Source organism: Pelophylax lessonae (assembly GCF_965119305.1).
Source record: "Pelophylax lessonae genome assembly, chromosome: 3".
NCBI classification, from domain to species: domain Eukaryota; kingdom Metazoa; phylum Chordata; class Amphibia; order Anura; family Ranidae; genus Pelophylax; species Pelophylax lessonae.
In genome coordinates, this window is record NC_138770.1 from 188,561,283 (window position 1) to 188,583,796 (window position 22,514).

Here is a 22,514-nt window from a genome sequence, read left to right on the forward strand (position 1 = left end):
CTTTTCCTGTTATAGGATAATACTCTGCCCTTGTCTTGAAGTTGTTCTACTACATTGTCACATAGATTCCTGATGGAGACTACAACTTGCCATTTCAACACAGATTACACAGACGTGTAACCATCAGGAAAACCATGTTGGCATGCAAGTAGACAGGAAATGACTACAGGAGACCGGCAAAACTGAGATCTGAAAAATCTGAGATCTGAAAAAGGATGAAAAAAGATGAAAAAGAAAAAAAAAAAAGTTGTTTAAGATACATCGTTCTTTAGAAAACGAAATGTCACCCAGTTAGTTACGTCTTCAGTTCTTCAATATGGTTTTTTTTTTCATTTTTAAGCTAGGAGTAGTTGTGCATGAAACACTAGTATTTTGTGAGACTCATTGTCTGTGCTTCTCATCTGCAGATTCCGGCAGTGCTGCGAGGATGCCTATCTGATACTGCGCAGGAACGGAAACCTCATCATCACGCTCTTTGCACTCATGCTGACAGCTGGACTCCCAGAATTGAGCTCTGTGAAAGATATTCAGTATGTCAAGGTAAAGTGAACAGTGCACAACACCCCCAATCCATATATCTATAGCCTAATCCTACAGTACAGGACATAGGGCTTGTTTTCATAGATCATGGGTTTTTTCTCTTGTGACCCCTTCTAACAAGATCTTGTTTTTTCCCCTGGGCTGTCTGACAATTTTGAATTGGTACCCCTCAGTGCATACTGTGGGGACTGTACCCAGGCCTTTACTGTGTAATGGCCTGGCCTGGCCTGTAATGTTGCCACAGTCTGAATTATTTAGCAAAATATTCTTCACACACATTGAATGTGCACTATATAAGTATTGGCCTATTCCTGAGTAGATATTCACGCCTCCTAAATGTTTTCCTGAAATGTATCCTATGAAAAAGGCATTTAATAAAAAATAATGTTCTGGTAGGAGATCCTTAACAAACACCTTACAGTTCCTATTGAGGATCTTCCCTCTTTTAAGGACTCTGTTTTTTAAGACCTCCTAAAGACCTCAAGACAAAGAAGCCCTCCTAAAGACAAGACAAAAGAATAGCAACGGTCTGTGAGGAACTCATTCTCTTAGAACAATTGCACCTGATTTCCATGGTTCTATTTTTGGGATGATGCCCTAGAGAATGTAATTTTTCTTGCCCCTGGAATGTCCTTTATCTCTGTTGCTATGCACAGGATTTTGTGGTTAAAAGCTAGGTCTGTTGAACCTGCTTGTAAGAGGTGCCTAATACACATGCCTTTTGATTGTGAACATCCGTTTTGGGATATCCTTTAATAAATTAATCAAGGAAAGACTGAGTGAAAGGTGCTCCTACCCCACAGGAAAAAGCCTAAGGCTCCGTTCACATATTGGCATCTCGGATCGCGGGCAGAATCGCCGTGATTCTGCCTGCGATCCTGAATCATTGCAAATCGCAGGACGCCCATGCGATTCCCGTGATTTGCAATGGCACCCTAAACGCGGTGCAATTTTGCCGCTATTGTCACCCGGCGAATCGTGGTAAAATCACGCAAACAGAATCGCAGGATGCCTGTCGCCCAAAAAAAGTACAATAACTTTGGGGTGCCATTGCAAGTCATGGGAATCGCACGGGCACCCCACGATTTGCAATGATACATAGCGGCAATTCTGCCCACGATCCTTGATGCCAATATGTGAACGGCCCCTAAGACTCCTACCTCTACTCTGCAAAGAGTGTCTCTTTTATTCTCACCAGGCATCAACCTAAAAAGCAAGGCTTAGTGCTTGATTTTGTTGCAAGCTTTAGACCTCTAAGTCCACCAAGCCTGCTCTGCAGCCCTCCTCGCAAAAGGGTACAGAATAGATTTTCTGCCTCTCCATCTCTCACTTCCTACCATCAAGTCTGCCATCGATAACTCAAAAATAAGCATATTTACTAGCCACCTTGCACCAACTTGAGTCATAGTGATTGTACCAGGTCCTTCAATGGAAGGGTTCTAAGGTTTTTAGTAAAACCTATTCACAGTCCCCAAACCAGATGAGGGTATCTGCCCCATATTGGACTAAAAATCTCTAAACCGATTTTTTAGTGTGCCAAAATTTTGGGTGGAATCAACAAGATCTGTCATTGCAGATCTATTAAAGATTAATTTCTACATTTCTCTTTTGTTGACAGACACCGCTCCTGATTCTTCCTAACCATTGGGTTTTGCTGCCCCCCTACAAGAGTAGGACACTAGGCAGGAAAAAGCTTGACAACGCCTATAGGCAGTCCCAGGGGGTATACACCCACTCTCAGCTATAGGCACTATAGTTCCTTGTTGGGATCTCTGGTCCTGGCAATTTTTTCTTTTTAAATGGAATTTTTTTCCTCCTTCTTATTATTTTCTTCCTGTGTGATCTACAATCAAGTGTCAGACTGGGCGACAAACTGGATAATCTACATCCTTAGGGGCCCCCCAGTCCGACCAACGAGTGGGTGCGGACCGCATCTCCGCACTAGGTCAGCTGCAACATAGCCCCACTGGACGGGGGCTGGCCTGCGAGTTAAACATCTCACAAGGGCTTCGGCCTGAGTCGCAGCGTTTCCGCCTAGCCGACAGCACCCTTATTACGATGAAGCAAAAGAAGCAAAAAATATGTCCCTGGGGAATTTAGTTGGACCAGGTTAGGGAAAGTAGTACAGTAAGAAAATACAAAAAGGTAGATAAAAAATAGCATTTATTTAGTCAAGTTAAAATCGACATATAGTAACAAATCACATATATATTAAAGATAAAAAGAACATGGTATGTAAGCACGTTCAAGTGGTAATACACATATACTGGTGAGGAGTGTAGATCATAGGTTCTTGTGTGTATCCAACATGTTTCGGAATTTGAGAATTCCTTCTTCAGGGAAATGTACACAGACCATATAATCACCACATCAACATCTAGAAAGCATACAAAACAGGTATGAGTAATACAGTGAAGTATGTATATGTGCTGAGGCCATCTTTCCATCAGTATAGGGAATTCAAATGTTTAAAACATTCATCTGAGTCATATAGAAAAATATGCATCCCCACAGGGGTTCACAGTAACTAGACAAAGTGTATGTATATATGAAGAATGCATCGACTTACCCAAACGGCAGGATGCATGTGCGTAACCCTTGCATCAATAAGCCAAGAGACAAAAAAAAAACAACGAATGTCTAGGCAACCGTTCAGCAAAAACCTTTGATCTGGCCCACTTGTATTGCACCAATGGAAAAGAAATATATGTATACGTTGTACAGGGGGCCACTTGGTGTGGTACAATGTACAGGGGAGCAGAAGCCTACAATGTACAAGGGGGCTTCTGACAAGGCTCTTCCAGACCACTTGACAAGGCTGCCTGGTAAGGGGTGCTCTCACCCGTATCAAGGGTGGGAGGATGTCTTTGCTGGTTTCCAGATCCATGGACCTTCCTGGTATAGGACATGTGGATCCACAAAGTTATTTGTTCAGGCTACGAGATCGAGTTCAGTCTTTTTCCTCCGGAAAGGTTCATCCCTTCCAACCTGCACTTGTCCCCAGATCACCTACGGGTCTCTTCGGGGTAGTACGAGACTTGTTCCTTTCAAGGGGTAATTGTTCTGATTTTGAAACGTTTTCAAGGGTTTTTACTCAACCCTCTTTACAGTTCCCAGGAAGGAAGGCAAGATGCATCCAATTCTGGACCTCAAGGCACTAAACTGCTGGCGCGAGTACAGAAGTTCTGCGTGGAGGCTTTTCACACAGTAATGGCGTCCCTACATCAGGGCGAGGAGCATGATCAGTTTGTGGTGTGGTCCTTTGGTCTCACCTCCACTCCTCGGGCCTTCACAAAAGCGTTAGGCCAGGTGCCGGCATTGTTTGAGTCAGAGGGGGATCGTGGTACTGGGGTACCTGGACGATCTTCTGCGAGCGAAGTCTCCGAATGCTCTGATGGAAAACCGGAGATTGCTCTGCGAACTCTGAGGGAGTTTGGTTGGATTCTGAAGCTTCAGGAGTCTGCTTTTGGTTCTCTCCATAAAAACTAGACTATCTGGGTCTGACTCTGGACTCAGCCAGAGTGTTTCTTCCTCTGGAAAAACTCCAGACATTGCAGGAGGCAACTCGGCTTCTGTTGTTCAGCAGACGGTCATCCCTCTGGGCTTACATGTGGGTGCTGGGCTTGATGGTGTCCACCCTTGAGGCAGTCTGTTTGCACAGTTCCACACAAGATCTCTGCTAAAGAGATTCTGGTTAAATGGGACAAGGATCCACGGACTATAGAGGTTGCTTGGTTCTCTGGCACTTTGACAGGGAAAATCCTTTCTCCCCCTGTACTGGACGGTTGTCACCACGGAGTCCATCCTGTCTGGGTGGGAGGCATCCTCTGCACAGATGGGGTCAAGACTGCCGATTAATGTTCTGGAGCTCCAAGTGATCAGCCTTTGTCTGGCTCCTTGGACAATTCATCTTCAAGGATGTTCTGGTCTATGTCAATCACCAAAAGGGCACGAGTAGTGCCCTGACGGCTCGGTAAGTAGCCGACATTCTGGGGTGGACTGACCGATTTGTTCCAGCCCTCTTAAATTTCTGCCCTGACTCCTGTGCAGGATCAAAGCAGAAGGAATTCCATCCAGACTGACCTTGCCAATCGGGTACGGCTGGTCGCCGATGCTCCTTGGGGGCTTCCTCTCAGAGAGGATCGGTTGCCCCAAGGACTGATGTTTCATCCTGCTTTACAGTCACTGGCTTTGCGGCTTGGCTGTTGAATGCCAGGTGCTGTGGGATGGAGGTTTGTCTGAGTCTGTGATTCCTACGCTGTTGAAAGCTAGGAAATCTACTTCTAGGAAGATCTACCATCGTACGTGGAAGACGTACATTGCATGGTGGGGGTCTCTTGAGGTTCATCTTCACTCTTTCGCGGTGGATCGGATCCTAACTTTCCTTCAACGGGTGGAGTTGAACAGAAATTGGTACCATCAAGGGCCAGGTGTATCGGCTTTGGCGGTCTTTTTCCAACGACCTTTGGCCTCACACTCCCCGGTGCTTACTTTTCTTCAGGGTTTCTGACATTTGGTTCCTTCAGTGCGGGCTCTGATGCCGTCCTGGGATCTTAATGTGGTGCTTTCAGCTCTACAGAAGCCTCCCTATGAAAATATTCGGGAGGTTTCCCTGCTTGTGCTGCCCTGGAAGGTGGCTTTTTTTGGTGGCTATCACCTTTGCATGCAAGGTGTCGGAACTGGCGGCGTTATCCGGTCGTTCACCTTATAGGTAATTCACAAGGATATGGTGGTTCTTCACCCCTGTCCATCATTCCTTCCTAAGTTGACCTCTGACTGTCATTTGAATGAAGACATTGTGTTGCCTTCCCTGTGTCCCAGGCTTAACATCCAAAGGAAATTATTTTGCATGCTTTGGATGTGGTCCGAGAAAATAGGGTGTACCTGGCAGATACAGAGTCTTTTAGGAAGTCAGACTCTCTATTTGTGCTCACGGACGGACCTCACAAAATGTTGTCCGCTGCTTCTTTTGCGACCATCTCCAGATGGTTCAGGCCTATTGCATCAGGGGTCAGGTTCCTCCTTTCCCTGTCAAGGAGCATTCTACTAGGGTTCTTATGGTGCTTTTCCACTGCATGGAACCGAACGGTTCGGCTCGCTTTTGTGCTTTTCCACTGCTGGTACCGAATGGTTTGGTACGGTACAGCGGCGCTTTTCCACTACATGGAACCGAATGGTACGGCTCTCTAAAACAGTACCACCTCGATTGTGGTTCCAAGAGGTACCATACCGGTACCATATCCCACAATCCTTTGCATGCAGCTGACTGTTTGTCACTACTAGCCACTGATTGTTCAGAGAATCGTTGTTATCACACCCACTATCCCACCCACTGACTTTAGTACTACTTTAGTGGAAAAGCAAACCATACCAAACCGTACCGAACTGTTCCAACACCGTACCATGCGGTACCATGCAGTGGAAAACCAAACAGGGCCAACAGTCTTTCTTCTGACACTACTTGTAACAAAACTGAGTGCTTATAGCCAAGAGTGGGTGTATACCCCCTGGGACTGCCCATAGGTGTTAATTAAGCTTTTACCTGCCTAGTGTCCTACTCCTGTAGGGGACAGTATAACCCAATGGTTAAGAAGAATCGGGAGCTGTGTCCGTCAATCAACATCGGAGAGATGGATTTTACGGTAAGCCAAAAATCTCATTTTCTCCTTTCATCCTTCCAGGACGGCCTACATTTGGGGAGATTGTGACTCCGCCTCACAGGAAACACAACTAATTTGCAGCTGTTTAAAAGGGTCCCACCCATCCTTAGCTCCAGTTCAGTTGTGTTTCCAACCTCACATCGGAACGTTTGTTTTTTTTTTACTAACCTGAGGCAAATAGCTGGCCAAGACGGTACCCCTGGAAGGCAGCTTCGGTCGGCCTAATAGCAGGTTCCTCCCTAGCTGTGTCCTTGGAAAAAGGAGCTTTCAGGTCGCCAAACATACCAGGTAGTGCGGTTTGCCTTGTGGTGAAGGTCCCTCATACCTGAAGTCCTGCTGGTCTCTGCAGGAAGTCTCCTCCATTCACTTCGCTGGGCGGTAAGGATTTCGAATTTCCCGCCGAGCGGTGAGCCCCAAGCCTCGCTATGGAGACAGGAAGTTCCGGCGGAAGGAGCGGAGCGGCTGACTCCCGGAAGAAACCCAGCGTGGAGGAGACGCCGGATCGGAGCGAACTCGGTACTACCATGGCTGACTCTCCGACTCCGAGAGGGCGGAAGCCCCAGAAAGAGACACAAGCAGCCGCAATCCTTACAGGGGAGAAAGCGGCAACGCAGGTGGCGACAGGATCGGGTAAGTGATACCGATGGCGGCCGACTGCTGTCTATTATGTGACAGGTATGCCATGCCATGCTTTTTCCTGTATATTGCCGTAGTGGTAGGCAAGAAGGTTATGTCGCTTCATGGTGTCCTCTCTTCTTGTCTTTTCATGTGTTGTCACAGGTACACCACCGGCACAGGAAGCCCCTGCCAGACCCTTATCCTCAACTAAAAAATGTGGGGAATGCAGGGTTAGGTTGTCTAAATCTTACACAAAGCCCTTATGTCAGACTTGCATTAATAAATTGGCAGGGCAGGACCTAATGAAAGATTTGCTTAAATCTATGAGGGAGGAAATGGTAGCTACAGTACAGTCCTTTAAGGCTACAGCAGCTATCCCTCTAGTCCCAGCAGTGGAAGGAGCAGATAATGCGTCCTCCCAAGATGGTGGGTGGTCAAGGGGACCCCCATCCCTCTGGGAAGATTCTCTATCCATTCCCTCAACTCAAGTTAGGGAACAAGAGGATCCAGAAGAAGGTTCTAGTTATTTAAGAGACCCTTCTAGTTCAGAGGAGGACTCAGAAAATAACAGTGAAGGGGAAAAAGTTAATCTTTTTTCCTTGGAATATATGCAGGGTCTTCTTAAAGTGGTATATGACACTGAAGAAATTCCTATTCCGGCAAAGAAGTCTTCTAGCAAAGACAAAGTGTACAAGGGCTTGGGGAAGGCCCAGTACAGAACCATTCCCATTCACCAGTCATTAAAAGACATAATACACCAGGAATGGAAAGTGCCTACACATGCCTTATCCAGACCAAAAAACTGGAAAAGAAGGTTTCCCTTTGAGCCTCAAGAATTGGAGGTATTCACAAAAAATCCTAAACTTGATGCTCCCCTGGCACAGTTATCAAAAGGAACAGATTTATCCTTTGAAAATGCCGGGCATATTACAGATCCTATGGATCGCAGGATTGAATCCGTATTAAGTAAGGCCTGGGATTCTAATGCATATAATACAACTATAGCCTTAGCTGATACCTGTATGGCCAGGAATACAGACTTTTGGCTTAAGGAACTGTTAAAACGTGTCCGCAGTATGGCAGGATCACAAGATCTGATAGATTCCTTAAACATGATTAGTAAAGCTGCGTCCTATTTGGCAGACGCAGCTGTGGAGTCATTAACAGCATCTGCTAAAACAGCAGCATTAGTAAATTCTGCTAGAAGGGCGCTTTGGGTCAAAGCTTGGGAAGGTGATACAAACTCCAAAGTAAGACTTTGTGCCCTGCCCTTTGAAGGTTCATTACTGTTCGGTTCAGGACTTGATGATACCTTGTCCAGATCTGCAGAAAAGGGGAAAAAGTTCCCCACCAAGAGAAAGGACAAATCAGGAAGATATTCCTTTCGAAACTTCCAAGGCAAGAATCAAAAAAGACCATTTAAGGCCAGGAAGAAAGGCTCTGGAAAAGGAAAACAAGGGGGCAATTTGTTGTTCCTTAAACCTGGGCCTAAACCTAAAGAATCTAACTGACGTCAGCGTCAGTGTAGGGGGCAGACTGACCCATTTTGCTTCCCAATGGGAAAACATCTCTGCCAGTCCCTACTTTCTGCATCGGGAAGGGTACCAATTGGAGTTGGTCTCGCAACTGGTACCAAATTTAACTATGACCTGTCCCTTAAAAATAGAACAGAAGTTCATGGTCAGAAAAAATCTGTACCAAAATGTCTGTATGACAATGTTGGGTGTAAGAAATGCTTACCTACATGTTCCAAGATACGGGGAACATCAAGTAATTCTCAGATTCACCATAGTTACAGAAGAGGGGGCTGCACGTGGACAGCCCAGAGCTTCTCCTTTTTGCTTGGCAGCAAATCCAGGGATCTTTATAAAAATTTGGGTCAAGGTAGTAGGTCTTCTGTACCTACTAGGCCAAAGTTTGGTCCCGTGTCTGGACGATATGTGGATTTGGATAAAACCAGCAGATCTACTGGGAATCGGTTACCATCTCATCCAACAGGTAGAATGGGAACTGAACCCCATAATTCTCTAACACCTGGTCCAATAAATTTGGCAATCAGAAGTGGACATGTTTGTCACGCAGCAGAGCCAAAAAGTAGAGCAGTTCTCCCTTCTGATAGTACAGAAGGATATGCTGGGCTTGAAGGCCCCAGTAATACCTGGGCCTTTCAAGCTAACCTATGCCTTTCCACTACAGAATCCAATATCAAGAGTTCAAGGATGGTCGCAACCACGCCTCATCCGAGTCACGCCTGGGTAGCCAAAAACGATGTGATTTGCAACCCTGGTGTCTCTATTAGTGACAGTACTTCGGAAAATACTAGATCTATCACTACAAGGAACTCTGATTCACCCCAGATCAACAATCTGGATAGGGAACGCCAAATATTAAAAGAAAAAGGATGCTCAGACAAAGTCATTGAGACCCTCCTTTCTAGTAGAAAGCCAGTAACTAGAAAAAATTATTCCAAAATCTGGAAAACTTTTTGTACTTGGCAGAGTCAGAAGAAGGATTCCTCTGCCTCAAGCCCAAGGATCCTGGATTTTTTACAGGATGGGGTAGATAAGGGGGTGGCGGTGAACACCCTTAAAGTACAGATAGTGGCACTTTCTGTTTTTTTAGACAAAAAGTTAGCCCAAGAACCTTTAATTAAAAGATTTCTGTTTGCTCGGAGAAGGGTGTCTCCAATCAACAGAACTATTGTTCCAGCCTGGAACTTAACGCTAGTACTAGAGGCATTATCTAGTGATGCGTTTGAACCTTTAAACAAAATTAGTTTAAATATTTTGTCTATTAAGTTAACCTTTTTGTTAGCAATCACCACAGCCAGGAGAGTGGGAGATTTGCAAAGCTTATCCATAAAATAACCCTTTATGAGAATTCTCTAAGACAGGGTGATTCTTAAACCAGATCCACTGTACCTGCCCAAGGTAGTGTCATCTTTTCATAAGAATCAAGAGATGGTTCTCCCATCCTTTTGTGAGAAACCTAAGTGTGCAAAAGAAGAAAAATTCCATTGCTTAGATGTTAGAAGATGCCTTCTAGCATATCTAGAAAGAACCAAGAGTTTTAGAAGATCTAGTCACTTGTTGGTTCTGCATTCTGGACCAAGGAAGGGTTTACAAGCATCAAAACCCTCAATCTCTAGGTGGATTAAACAAGCCATTAGTATGTCATATAAGGTGTCAGGTACCCCCACACCAACAACTCTAAAGGCACATTCCACAAGGGGCATGGCAACTTCCTGGGCCGAAAAAGCCGGAGCATCCTGGGAACAGATCCGCCATGCTGCCACTTGGTCCAGTCAAGATACCTTCCTAAAGCACTATCGTGTGGAAGTACTGTCGCAACAAGACCTTGCCTTTGGCAGAAAGGTTTTACAGGCAGTGGTCCCGCCCTAAGGTAGGCCAGTATGGATTCCTTTATCATCCTCCCAAATGTAGGCCGTCCTGGAAGGATGAAAGGAGAAAACTTACCGTTAGTTCACCGGTAACGGCTTTTCTCTTCAATCCTTCCAGGACGGCCGGCCTACTTCCCGCCCTAAATTCTCTAAAAGAATATGTATATATAAATGTATATGTATTTATATGTAGCTGTTTGATTGACTATATTCCTTAAAGTTCGGTTGGAAACTACTTTCCTATTACTGGAGCTAAGGATGGGTGGGACCCTTTTAAACAGCTGCAAATTAGTTGTGTTTCCTGTGAGGCGGAGCCACAATCTCCCCAAATGTAGGCCGTCCTGGAAGGATTGAAGAGAAAAGCTGTTACCGGTGAACTAACGGTAAGTTATCCCCATCCTCCCATTAGATAAACGCTTTCTGCATTTTTTTTTCTTTTTGTATATCTTTATTTTATTCTTTATTTGTTTTTTAACAGAATCACCATACAGAGCAATATATAAATAAAATGTATCTCAGAGACAGTACAGATAAGATAATGTGAATAAAAGCAAACAAAGGTTTGATCCCAAGCTTGTGATAAACAAAAAGTAAATAGGCACATCTTGGATGTTAACAGTCACTTTCTGCATTTTGCTGTGGGAGACCAGCACTTCTAAATTGTAGCACTACCATTCAGGCTCTCCTTTGCTCCCTGAGTGTTCACAAACCTGGCTGCCCTGTTTCTTGCACTTCTGCAGACCCAGGGCATTCATGTTACAAAGTACTTGGATGACCTTCTGCTGAAGGACTCCTCAGCCACAACCTTGTGTGCCAACATCCAAAAGACAATTCAGTTCCTTTTAAACCTTCATATTTTTATTCAACTTTCCGGATCTTCCTTCCAGCTATTACACTGTCTGTTTGTATCTGGTCCAAGCCATAGTTTTCCTTCCATTAGAAAAAATTGCCTTTTCTCTGTCGCTCATTGACAGACGCAGTCCTCTTGATTAATATCAAATCGGGTTATACTGCCCTCTACAGGAGTAGGACACTAGGCAGAAGGAAAACGTTCTGGCCACACCTTAGGGGCAGTCCCAGAGGGTATATCCTCTCTCTCCCTGCTACAGGATGTCAGTTTTTTTCTGTCTAGTTAGGAGTAAGGACCTAAGTTCCTTGCTGGGATCTTTGGTCCTGGCAAGATTTTTTTAGAAAAACTTTTTTTTAGGCAGCTTTTTTCTCCAGTTTTTCCTGTGAGATCTTCATGTGCAGGTCCGTGCAGGCCCTAGCTCCGCGCTGGGTCGGCCGCGACATAGTCCCACTGGACGGGGACTGACCCTGCGAGTTAAACGTCTCGCCTGGTCGCCGACGACCAGTTGTAAACTGAGTCACGGCGTCCGTATTGGTCGACAGCCCCCCCCCACCTCGGTGGAGAGGGGTTCTGTCAGGAGTTGGCGCCCGCCTGTTCCGGTATGGTGAGTAAAATGTTCCCCCTCTCCCCCTGTTGGGTTTGTGGGTGGACGCGGTCCCCTCCCTGGGATGACCAGGCCTTTATAATCCTGGATCCCCCCTCTATCCTATAACAGGTGTCACAGATCCCCCTCTTGAGGGTGATTTAGTGAATAGGAACCAGAAGGCTTGGTTTGGGAGCTGACAATCGAAAGTCACTGTATGAGGGGCACTGTAAGGGACCATGACTGAAGTCAGTGGCTGGCATTACTGTTAGGATGGCCATGTAAGAGGGTGATAGCATCTTACCTGATACATAAGGTGCAATACAGGCCGATGCCTGTGCCTGGACTACCGCCATCCGCAGGCCGCCATCCTCCCACAGGCCGTACACCTCCCGTAGGCCGCACAGGCCGATGACTACCTTCCGCAGGCCACTGCTATCTTTCCACAGGCCGCTGCCATCTTTCCACAGGCCGCCGCCATTTTCCCGCAGGTCGCGCGGGGCCGCCATCTTGGCGTAGCCTCGTGTCTCCAGCATGGGGGCGGCCATTTTGGAGATGACCAAACACCTAGAGGAGTAGTATGGGAGGCGCCGGAAGGCGTGTAAAGGGGCGGAGCCGCCTCCTTTACCCGGGAAAACGAGCCAAAGACTTCCTGTCGTAACAGACAGTGCTGGGAGCAGGTTGATAGAAACTTCTGTGCATCAGGTGGTGAGCCTTGGGGTCTCTCTCTCTCTCTCTCTCTCTCTCTCTCTGTGGGGTCCAAGCAGGTAACACTGAGGGGCGCTGTTGCGCTGGGGGACTACGAAAAAAAAAAAGTTTTTTTCTTTGCAATTATTTTTTTTTTGTTTGCTGGCAAGTGTCTTGAATAATCATGGACCCTGCCACACATGTATCCCCACCTGATCCCCTCGAGGTGGCCGCAGGACCCTCCAGTACCCCACTTGTGATTGATGCATTATCAGCAGTTTCGGAGTCTTTGGTATCCCGGGTGGAGGGGGCCTGTCAGGGACAGGGGTTAAGAAAGCGACCCCCGCCTACCCCTATTTCATCTGATACTTCAGATACGGATTCTGAGCTGGTCACTGCAGCTGCAGGTCCCTCTTATGGGGCTGCTGTCTCAGGTACGGTCTCCTCAGACAGTGAGGAGGACGTTTCTGCCTCCGCCATAGCACAAGAACAAGCGTTGGTGGACGCACTAGTTGTGTCTGTCCGGGAAACCTTAAGACTTGAGGTTACAACGGCAGAGGTAGCTGAGACTGAAATTCCTTTTGGTACTAGCAAGCCTACCAAGATGGCGAAGGTTTTTCCCTTGCCCAAATGTTTTGGTAATAAAATTAAAGAGGAATGGGATCGTCCGAAACGAACCCTTGCTATTTCCAAACGCATTGCTAGGCGCTATACGTTTGAGGAATCCCTCCTTAAAAAATGGACGGTACCACCAGTGGTGGACTCACCGATTTCCAGACGAAATAAAGCCACTGTTATCCCGTTGGAGGACGCTCCGTCCTTTAGGGATCCGGTGGATCGAAAAGTGGAAGCGGAATCCCGCTCCATTTTTTTCCCTGATAGGGTCAACCTTCAGGCCAGTGGTTGCCATTGGTTTAGTTTCACAAACATTGACAGAATGGGCCAAATTGTTACGCCGTGACTTACAGGGGAGAAGGACCCCCCCGGCAGCATCCGATTTGATGGAGCAGATTATACAAGGACTACAGTTCGTCTGTGACGCCGCCCTGAACGCCACTCCCTTGTTAGGGCGTGCATCGGTGTCATCAGTGGTCCTCAGACGCGTGTTGTGGTTAAAGTGCTGGTCGGCGGATCAAGGTTCCAAAAAAGCTTTGGCTAATCTCCCTTTACAAGGGGATCGCCTGTTTGGGGCCACCTTGGATGAGATTATAAAGGATCTCACTGGGGGCAAGAGCACTTTTTTGCCACAGACTGCTAAAGGTAAAGGACCTTGTAACAGGCGAGGACCTTCCTTTTCTGCTCATAAAAAGTTTGTTTGTTCCGCTGGGGCGAGCGATAAGGGCTCCAAAGCCCCTTCAGGGGGTTTCAAAGGGCGCTGGTCGGGTAAACAAAAGTCCGGCTCAGCCAAACCTAAAGATAAAACCAATACAGCCTGAAGGTGCGCCCCCACCCATCTCTGGGGTGGGGGGACGTCTTCACCGGTTTCCGGATCCATGGCTTTCCAGAATCCCGGACAAAGGGGTCCGCGAGGTCATACGGTCGGGATACAAGATCGAGTTTCGATCACTTCCACCGGTGCGATTCTTCCCTTCCAACATTCAACTATCCCCGGATCGCTTAAAAGCTTTGCGGGGGGCAGTAATGGACTTGATGCAACAGGGAGCAGTAGTTCCCGTTCTTTGAGCAGAACGTTTTCTTCACTTTTCCCAAAGATCATTCCTAGTTCCCGCCAGGAGCTTGAAGATTCAGTGAACGATTCGGATGTTACTATCCGTCAACTGGTCTTCCCTTCAGACTTGCATGAGGATCCTGGGACTGATGGTGTCCTTCTTAGAGGCAGTACCGTATGCCCAGTCTCATACCCGAATTCTCCTAAAGGAGATTCTTTTCTAATGGAATCGGAATCCCGATTCCCGGCACAATCGGATCCGGTTGAGCGAGCGGACCAGGGAATCTCTGGTCTGGTGGCTTCGGTCTCCAATGCTCAGCCGGGGGAAGTCACTCCTTCCGATAGAATCCAGGTTTCCGATAAATGTGTTGGAACTGATATCAATCAGACTTTGTCTGATTTACTGGACCGAGCAGCTCCAGGGCAGCCCGGTTCGGATCCATTTGGACAATGCCACGGCTGTGGCTTATGTCAATCACCAAAGGGGGACCAAGAGTGCCCTGGTGGACATAGAAGTGGCCAGCATTCTTCAGTGGGCGGAACGGTTTGTTCCGACTCCCTCCGCGATATTCACTCCGGGGGTGGAAAATTGGCAGGCAGATTATCTCAGCCGTCAGATTCTGGATCAAGGGGAATGGTCTCTTCATCCAGAGGTATTTCACCAGTTGTGCCTTCATTGGGGCACCCCGGATGTGGGTCTGTTGGCATCTCGGCTCAACAGGAAGGTGCGGAGGTTGGCAGCTCGCGCCCGCGATCCTCTAGCGGACGCAGCAGACGCGCTGGTCGCCCCGTGGGGGCAGTATCGGCTACGGTATGCCTTCCATCCTCTCAAGTTACTGCCGAAACTTCTTCGCAGGATAGAGGTAGAGGGAATTCCAGTTATCCTGGGAACTCCGGTCTGACCTCGTCGAGCCTGGTACGCCGACTTGGTGAGGCTGGTCACGGACGCTCCTTGGAGACTTCCTCTCATGGAGGATCTGCTGTCTCACGGACCGATCTTCCATCTTGCTTTACAATCGCTGGCTTTAACGGCCTGGCCATTGAGACCCAGGTGCTGAAGGACAAGGGATTGTCAGCTTCAGTTATTCCTACTCTAATTAAAGCAAGGAAGGCGACTTCCAGCAAGGTCTATTATCGCACATGGAAGGCTTATATTGCGTGGTGTGAATCTCTTCGATTTCCTCCACGTACCTATTCGGTGACCCGAATCTTGGCCTTTCTGCAACAGGGGGTTGAGCAGAAACTGGCCTTGAGCACTATCAAGGGTCAGGTTTCACCGTTAGCAATCTTCTTTCAGAAACCTTTGGCTACTAATTCCTTGGTGCGGAATTTCATCCAGGGGGTGTGACACCGGCTCCGCCAGTGCGTGCACCCTTACCGCCCTGGGATCTTAATTTAGTGTTGTCGGTTCTGCAGAAACCTCCCTTTGAAGATATTAGGGAGATTCCCTTGCTTACGTTATCCCAGAAGGTGGCCTTCTTGGTGGCTATCACTTCTGCACGCAGGGTGTCAGAACTGGCCACATTATCTTGTCGTTCCCCATATCTGGTGGTTCATAGGGATAAGGTGGTTCTTCGTCCGAATCCATCCTTCCTTCCTAAAGTGGTTTCAGAGTTTCATCTGAATGAAGATATTGTATTACCTTCCCTGTGTCCTAAGCCCAGTCATCCTTGGGAGTTTGCGTTACATTCCTTGGATGTGGTTCGGGCAATCAGGGTATACCTGAAAACTACGTTTCGTAAAACGGATTCACTTTTTGTGATCGCGGATGGCCCCAAAAAGGGGTTGCCTGCATCTGCCGCGACTATCTCCAGATGGATCAGACAGACGGTGGTACAGGCTTATTCTATTAAGGGTCGGAATCCTCCGTTCCCTGTTAAGGCGCACTCCATTCGGGAGCTTAGTGCTTCTTGGGCCTTCCGCCATCATGCGTCAGTTGGTCAAGGTTTGCAAGGCGGCTACCTGGTCGTCGGTTCATACCTTTACAAAATTTTATAAAGTTGATGTGATGGCATCGTCGGATGCCTCATTTGGCCGCAAGGTTTTGCAGGCCGCAATTTGAGGAGACCGTTGGTCTACCTCGAGGGTTTTTTTCTGTTGGGTTTTCAGTTGAGTCTCATCCTTTGGTTTGATGAGCCTTTAAGACTTCTAGTCGGCACCGGTTGGGCCTTCTGGATTTAAATTTTGATTTCTGTTATCCCACCCCTCATTTGTGGCACTGCTTTGGGACGTCCCGATTTGATATTAATCAAGAGGACTGCGTCTGTCAATGAGCGGCAGAGAAAAATGGATTTTTGTAAAATCTTACCGTAAAATCCTTTTCTCTTAAGCTCATTGACAGACGCAGTACCCGCCCCTCTACTTTTGAGTTGGGATGGGTTAAATTCTCTGACACTGCTTTGTGACATAACTGACATCCTGTAGCAGGGAGAGAGAGGATATACCCTCTGGGACTGCCCCTAAGGTGTGGCCAGAAAGTTTTCCTTCTGCCTAGTGTCCTACTCCTGTAGAGGGCAGTATAACCCAATTTGATATTAATCAAGAGGACTGCGCCTGTCAATGAGCTTAAGAGAAAAGGATTTTACGGTAAGATTTTACAAAAATCCATTTTTTAAGGTCCCATGTGCGGACCCTCAGATTCAAAAAGCACCCCTACGGGTTCTGGGCCTAATCGTAGCCTCCTTCATGGCAGTTCCCTTTACCCAGTTTCACTCAAAGTTACTTCAACTCAACATCCACACATGGTAGAATAAATAAATATTATTTCTGGACTGCAACAACTTTACAGATTTACATCCAGAACCATGGGTCTTCTGGCATTATCAGTAGATGCCCTGGTGATTCATTGGACTCCATAATCTCCCTCAGCTTCTGCACATGACAGTAGCGGAAAGAGTTTCTTGTGATCCTTATCGCACTAATCAAGACTTTTTTCAGGGAGTTATTCATGTAAATCTCCCTGTACAACCCCCTGTGCTGCCTTGGGATTTCAACCTGATGTACATCAGAGACCCAGCCCATCAGATATATCACTTTAGGAAACCTCACATGTAAGGTTTATTTCTACCAAACAAATAGTTATGCACTGCCACCTAAACTAACCAGTGTAAATATCAACTGCTACTACCACCTAAAGCATGTTCTCACACCCCCACAATAACCTAAATCAAATTAAATGTGTCATGCTGCTGGGATTGAGAACATGACACGTTTTTCTCAGACACAAAAATATCATTAAAATAAAAATGCAAATATTAAACAAATTTGTGTTGTGCACGTCCTTTTGTGGAACTAGTTAAGGAATGCACAACACATAATTTGTTTAATTCTTGCATTTTGATTTTTTTGATTTTTTGTGTGTCTGAGGAAAATGTTTTTTTTAACAATCTCAGCAGCACAACACATGTAATTTGTTTTAATTCACTGCTGGAAGTTCCGTTTGCACACCCCTTCGTTTATTGCTTTGGGACATCCCATGATCTATGAATAAAAGTCCTGTACTGTACAATTAGGATAATGAGAATTTTGACTTACCTGTAAATTACTTCTCTTGGAATACAGGACACAGACCCCTCCCCACTGACTTTTGTGGGTACTCTTTATTGCTGTTTGCTTATTGTTGTTTGTGACCCTCTTGGTGGAGAATTTTGGAAGACTTGCCCATTGGGACCACAGAAAAAAACAAAAGCACATTTTAGTATGGTTAAGAAGGCTTAGAACCTCTGACAATGTTTTTATTGCTATGTGTTCCCTCCTATTTAATGACAACCAAACCATCCATTTCATGTGTGGACATCACAGGGACAGGAAAGAAGGAAAAAATCTGCCTAGTGTTGGTCAAATAAAGAAACAAAAAAAAAAGTGGCATTTAAGTTTTAAGCATTTAGACTGGTTGTTTACTGTTTAATTTCAGGATTCTCTGGCTCTGGGGAAGACAGAAGATGAAGCACTTAAACAATTTAAACAAAAGTTTGATGAGGCTCTGAAAGAGAGTTGGACAACCAAAGTCAACTGGATGGCACACACTATGCGAAAGGATTACAAATCCTAGCGAAACACTGATAACCACTTTTGTGCCTGACATGGCTGTCCTTAAATTCCTGGCTTCTCCAAGTTGCTTCTGTGCTATGAAAGAGTTGGTGGCCAGTGGCTGCATGTGAGATATTTCAAAGCTTGTAATTCCATGGCAGCATACCAATGACACTCAGAAGAAAGAAGATTTTCAAAAGATCAACTGTAAGATGAGCAAATGAGTGAATCTGTGCATGATAGCTCAATGCTGATGACAGGCATGTACACCAAGACAGTCTGCTGGTTTCTGATGTCTTGGGCTCCACGAAAAAGAGGAAAGTAGCGTTTTTTTTTTTTTTCTTTGTAACACAGATGGTGGAACAGTCCCCCTCCAGGCATTTTAGCAAGGCTCTGGTTTTGCACACTTTGTTTCCTTGCTATTGTAGTTGAGCCCTTTTGTTTTAATCTATTTTTAATCTACATCTGTTTTTATAATGAGATCAAACAAGCCAAGAGGCCATGATTTTATATGAGATGGAAGTACAGTTCGTCGTACTGAATTTTTACTACCGGTCTTCCTAGTATTTGGCATTAATTCCAGCTCTGCACTGCCACCCTCACAGCATTCACTGCATTTGGCAGCCCCTGGCATTGAAGAAGAGCTGGACATGAGTCACAAGGGGAGGGGATGCGGAGTCACAATTTCACATATTTTGGCATTACCAGCATTCATGTCTTCCAATGATGTTTTAACTTCAGGAACATTTATTAGCTTTGCTCAGAGAGGTTTGGAATATCTCTGCCACTTGAAATCAAACGATTCTTAAAGGTAAATGAAATTGCAAGCTGTATGGTAGAAATCATATATTCAGCATAAATCACTACAGATAAAGTTATAGTTTGGTTAGTGCCAAGGATTCACTTCCCACTGCCCACTCACCTCTGTTTGGCCGGTCTCCACTTTCACCTTAAAGAGGATCTTTACCCTAGAGAAAAAAAGTCAGCAGCTACAAATACTGCAGCTGCTAAATTTTATTAAAAGGACACTTACCTGTCCAGGGATTCCAGTGCTGTCCTCACCGGGGCTAGTTCCGGCAAGTTTATCAAGGGAAGCCAGCTGTGACTCCTTGCGGCTTCAAAACCAGCTTCCCACTGCACATGCGTGAGTCATTCTTCACTTTGTGAATGATCCTGCAGCCCTCTGGGACCTGTGACATGTCCCAAAAGGGTGCATGCCAAGGGGGGTGAATGTCCGCTTGGATTGCCTAGGCAATCTGAGCAAAATTGGGTGCAGGTACTGATCAAAACTAGGTATCCGCTCCCAAAAAAAAGTTATTGTGCCAAATTTGGTAGAGATGGGGGGGAGGACATAAAGCAGAACTTCCACTTAAAAATACGATCTCCATATATATATATATATATATATATATATATATATATATTTTTTTTTATGGAGGCCAGGTAACATACTCAAAATTAAAGTTGTCTCCCAATTAAATACAATGAAAAAAATTGAAAGAAAAGAGAAGATATATATATTTTTTGCTTTAACCACTGAAATACCAGCCTGTAATATTACCAATCCATTTTTTAGTTTCCAGTGCTGTGATAGTTTGACTGAAGATTACTCAGTCATACATTTTTTATCAATATCTTTTCAAACAAACCACTTTCTTTGGGTGGTATTTATTAACCACTGGGTTTTTTTTTTTTATTTGTTACTATATTTTTTTTTTAATTTCAGTTAAGAAAAAACATTATAAATAATAATGTCGGGACAGTATGACCGCAGCCCCCCAGTATGACCTCTTTTTGTAAAGTAGACGCCTCAAGGTGATCTCATCTTTTTGCCAGAATTTATTGGAAATTAAAAGCATGCTGGTATTGAGGTGGTTAAAACATGGCGCTTGGTATTGGTGAAATAAATAAAGCGCATCATTAAATGTACCTGTCACACACAAAAGGAGATGAAGGGGGTTATTGTACAGGTCACACACAGGAGATGATGGGGTTAATGTACTGGTCACATACAGTGGGAGGAAGGGCTTAATGTGCAGGGTAAGAAAAGTAAAGGAGTTCATATAAAGATCACATAGATATACAGCTTACTTAGAGACAGGCTGGGGATAAGATGTAATGGAGAGGGGGGCTGAAAGGCAGAAAAAAAAAATCCCAGAGTCAGGTAAAATCCCCTTACTATTAACGTTCTGCTGCTCTTGCTTTCCTTCCTGCATTTTTTTTTTAAATTTATAAAATACTTCTTTCTCAAGGATGGATAGGGCAGGCTGTCCGATATAAACAATACACTGTTTTTACATTTGTGATCGCTGCAATTGATGATCGGTACAGAGCTACTTGGATTGACTCTGTACAACTGTGTCTGTGTCCGAACACATTCCTTAATGGAGGCGCTGGCCACCTGAGGGTGAGTTCTGCAGTGTCTGTTGTAAACGGCACTGCAGAAATAAAAATCCACCACTTCCCCAATCAACAACTTACGGTGGTAGACAAGCAGTTAAGAGGATCAAGCCTAAAATGAACCCGTGAATTGTCCATGCAAACAAAAACAGCTGGTTTACTTTCATCCCCCCTTCCCAGCAGCATATATCCAAATTTCCTCCAACCCCTGCCGCTTCTTTCAGCTGTTAGTAGCAGGAGAAGCTGCCGGTGTAAGCTCAAATTGTAGATCACACAGGGCTATAGACTTTCCAAATGTTTTGGAGCTGGTGCATTGTAATTGGCTTCCATTCCAAGATGCTTCTACATTTGCAGAAGTGCTTGGTATTTTGTTTCTATCAGCTAAACAGATCAGTGTGGGAGCGAAGAAAAAGTTAGTATGCTCTGCTGGGGAGGGACCGGTTTCCCTGTCCAGTATTGCACTGCGTTTTACTAAACATAGTTTTGAGAGAAACTGAGAACGGACTGTCTATATGTAATCCAACTAGAGAGCAGTTCAGTGCTACTCCTTCTTCCCCGTAGAGTTCTTGGTCTCGGAGCATTCCCCTTCACTTCATCCCCTGACTGCACTACATGGTATCATTGTGAGCAGCTAAGATTGCATCTATATATAGTCAAAATATAGGCTCTAATAAAGAAACGGCAGATCCTGAAAAGTGGGCTAAGAAGAATGTTTTTTTTTTTTGCTAGTAGCAACTATTCAAAACCACTGTTTAATGTTTAACTCTGCACATGGCAAATGGAGGTTGGTTGCTTGAACAATGTTTTTTTTTTAAATTGTACACTTTTCATACATAAGCTTCTTATTATTCTAAGGTTGTGTTATATTTATATTTAATATTGCAGTAATCAAGGTCTAGATTCAGACTAATCACACCCGAAGCTTAAACGTCTTAAAAGGATTATCCCAGTTGAGCCTTGAAACTTAAGACTTGAAAACTGTAAGTGGAAAGCGGTCAATCTGTCTAAGACTTAAGCCTGGTACACCCCTGCGGGCTGAACAAAATAAAAACTGAGGAGCTCAGGAGGAGCCACTGTACTAACAATCCAATATTTAGTACAGCTTTCTTCTGCTGAGCTATTGTGTTCTGACAGAGAGATGATCCCCCCCCCCACCCCCTCCCCGCCAGAACACACCAGTCAGCGTTCTCATTTCGGTCAGGCCCCTTCAAACCAGCTGTCCACACCCGTGGGCTGAATGTCCGGTTTCTTTTGAACTGGCTGATGCTGCCCAATATTCGGCCCACGTGTCTACCCGTTTACAGGCATTTCTATAGTACATTAGTTTGTCCCACTGCTATAAATCATCTTATTTTACTGCACACTTCTAATTTCCAGGGTAGCCAGTGGTTATGCCATTTTTCTTATGTCATCCCATGCACCCACTGCTGTCTACCAAGCTGTGCACTGGCTATACCAACACTGCAAGGTTCTTCCCCATTCACTATTCCCAGCTCCCTCTGCTGTGTGTATGGTACACTCTGCTGCCAAACAGCAACCCCACTCTAAATCCGCCATTCCAATAATACTTCCTGTCATGAGGATCACAAGTGGATTAGTGATGGAATCCTATAAAGCCCACTAGAGCGGGTTTGGGATTATAAAAAGCCTAGATGAACAGTGAACTGAATGTGCCTTCTGACACTAGGCCAACTTTAATATTTCTTTGAAAGCATTAGTAGTTCATTAATTAAATGCCCAGAGCTGCTTTTTAATGTGGAGGCAAAATATTTAACACTTGTTCATCATCTATCAATTCTGTCCACCCACAAGTGCATGGATGCAAAACACTCTTAGCCCAGGTTCACAGTCACACTGCTCCAACATGAAAGTCACACGACTTCCGATCCGACGTTGCCCTGCAACTTCAGTCCAAATTTAATCCATATCAAAGTTGGACCAAACTAGTGCAAGAACCTTTTCTTAAGTCAGAGCAACTTGTGTTGAATAAGTTAAGACGGCTGTCATAGGGAAACATTTAATTTGACATGTCATGTGCCTTGTGCTCTCACAAGTCAGATTCCATGTTGTACCAGTTT

The 22,514-nt window shown here is 45.4% G+C and overlaps 1 protein-coding gene across 3 annotated transcripts in view; it reads left to right on the top strand.

Moving 5' to 3' along the window:
* PIK3CB (phosphatidylinositol-4,5-bisphosphate 3-kinase catalytic subunit beta) overlaps window positions 1–18,691 on the top strand; it is a 278,272-nt gene extending 259,581 nt beyond the window's left edge. For all 3 annotated transcript variants that reach the window (XM_082249418.1, XM_082249419.1, XM_082249417.1), the window contains exons 22-23: window positions 408–540; window positions 17,921–18,691. In XM_082249418.1, coding sequence (XP_082105544.1) covers window positions 408–540; window positions 17,921–18,058 — 271 coding nt within the window. In that variant the 3' untranslated portion in view covers window positions 18,059–18,691. The remainder of the gene's footprint in view (window positions 1–407; window positions 541–17,920) is intronic.
* The last annotated feature ends 3,823 nt before the right edge of the window (window positions 18,692–22,514 follow it).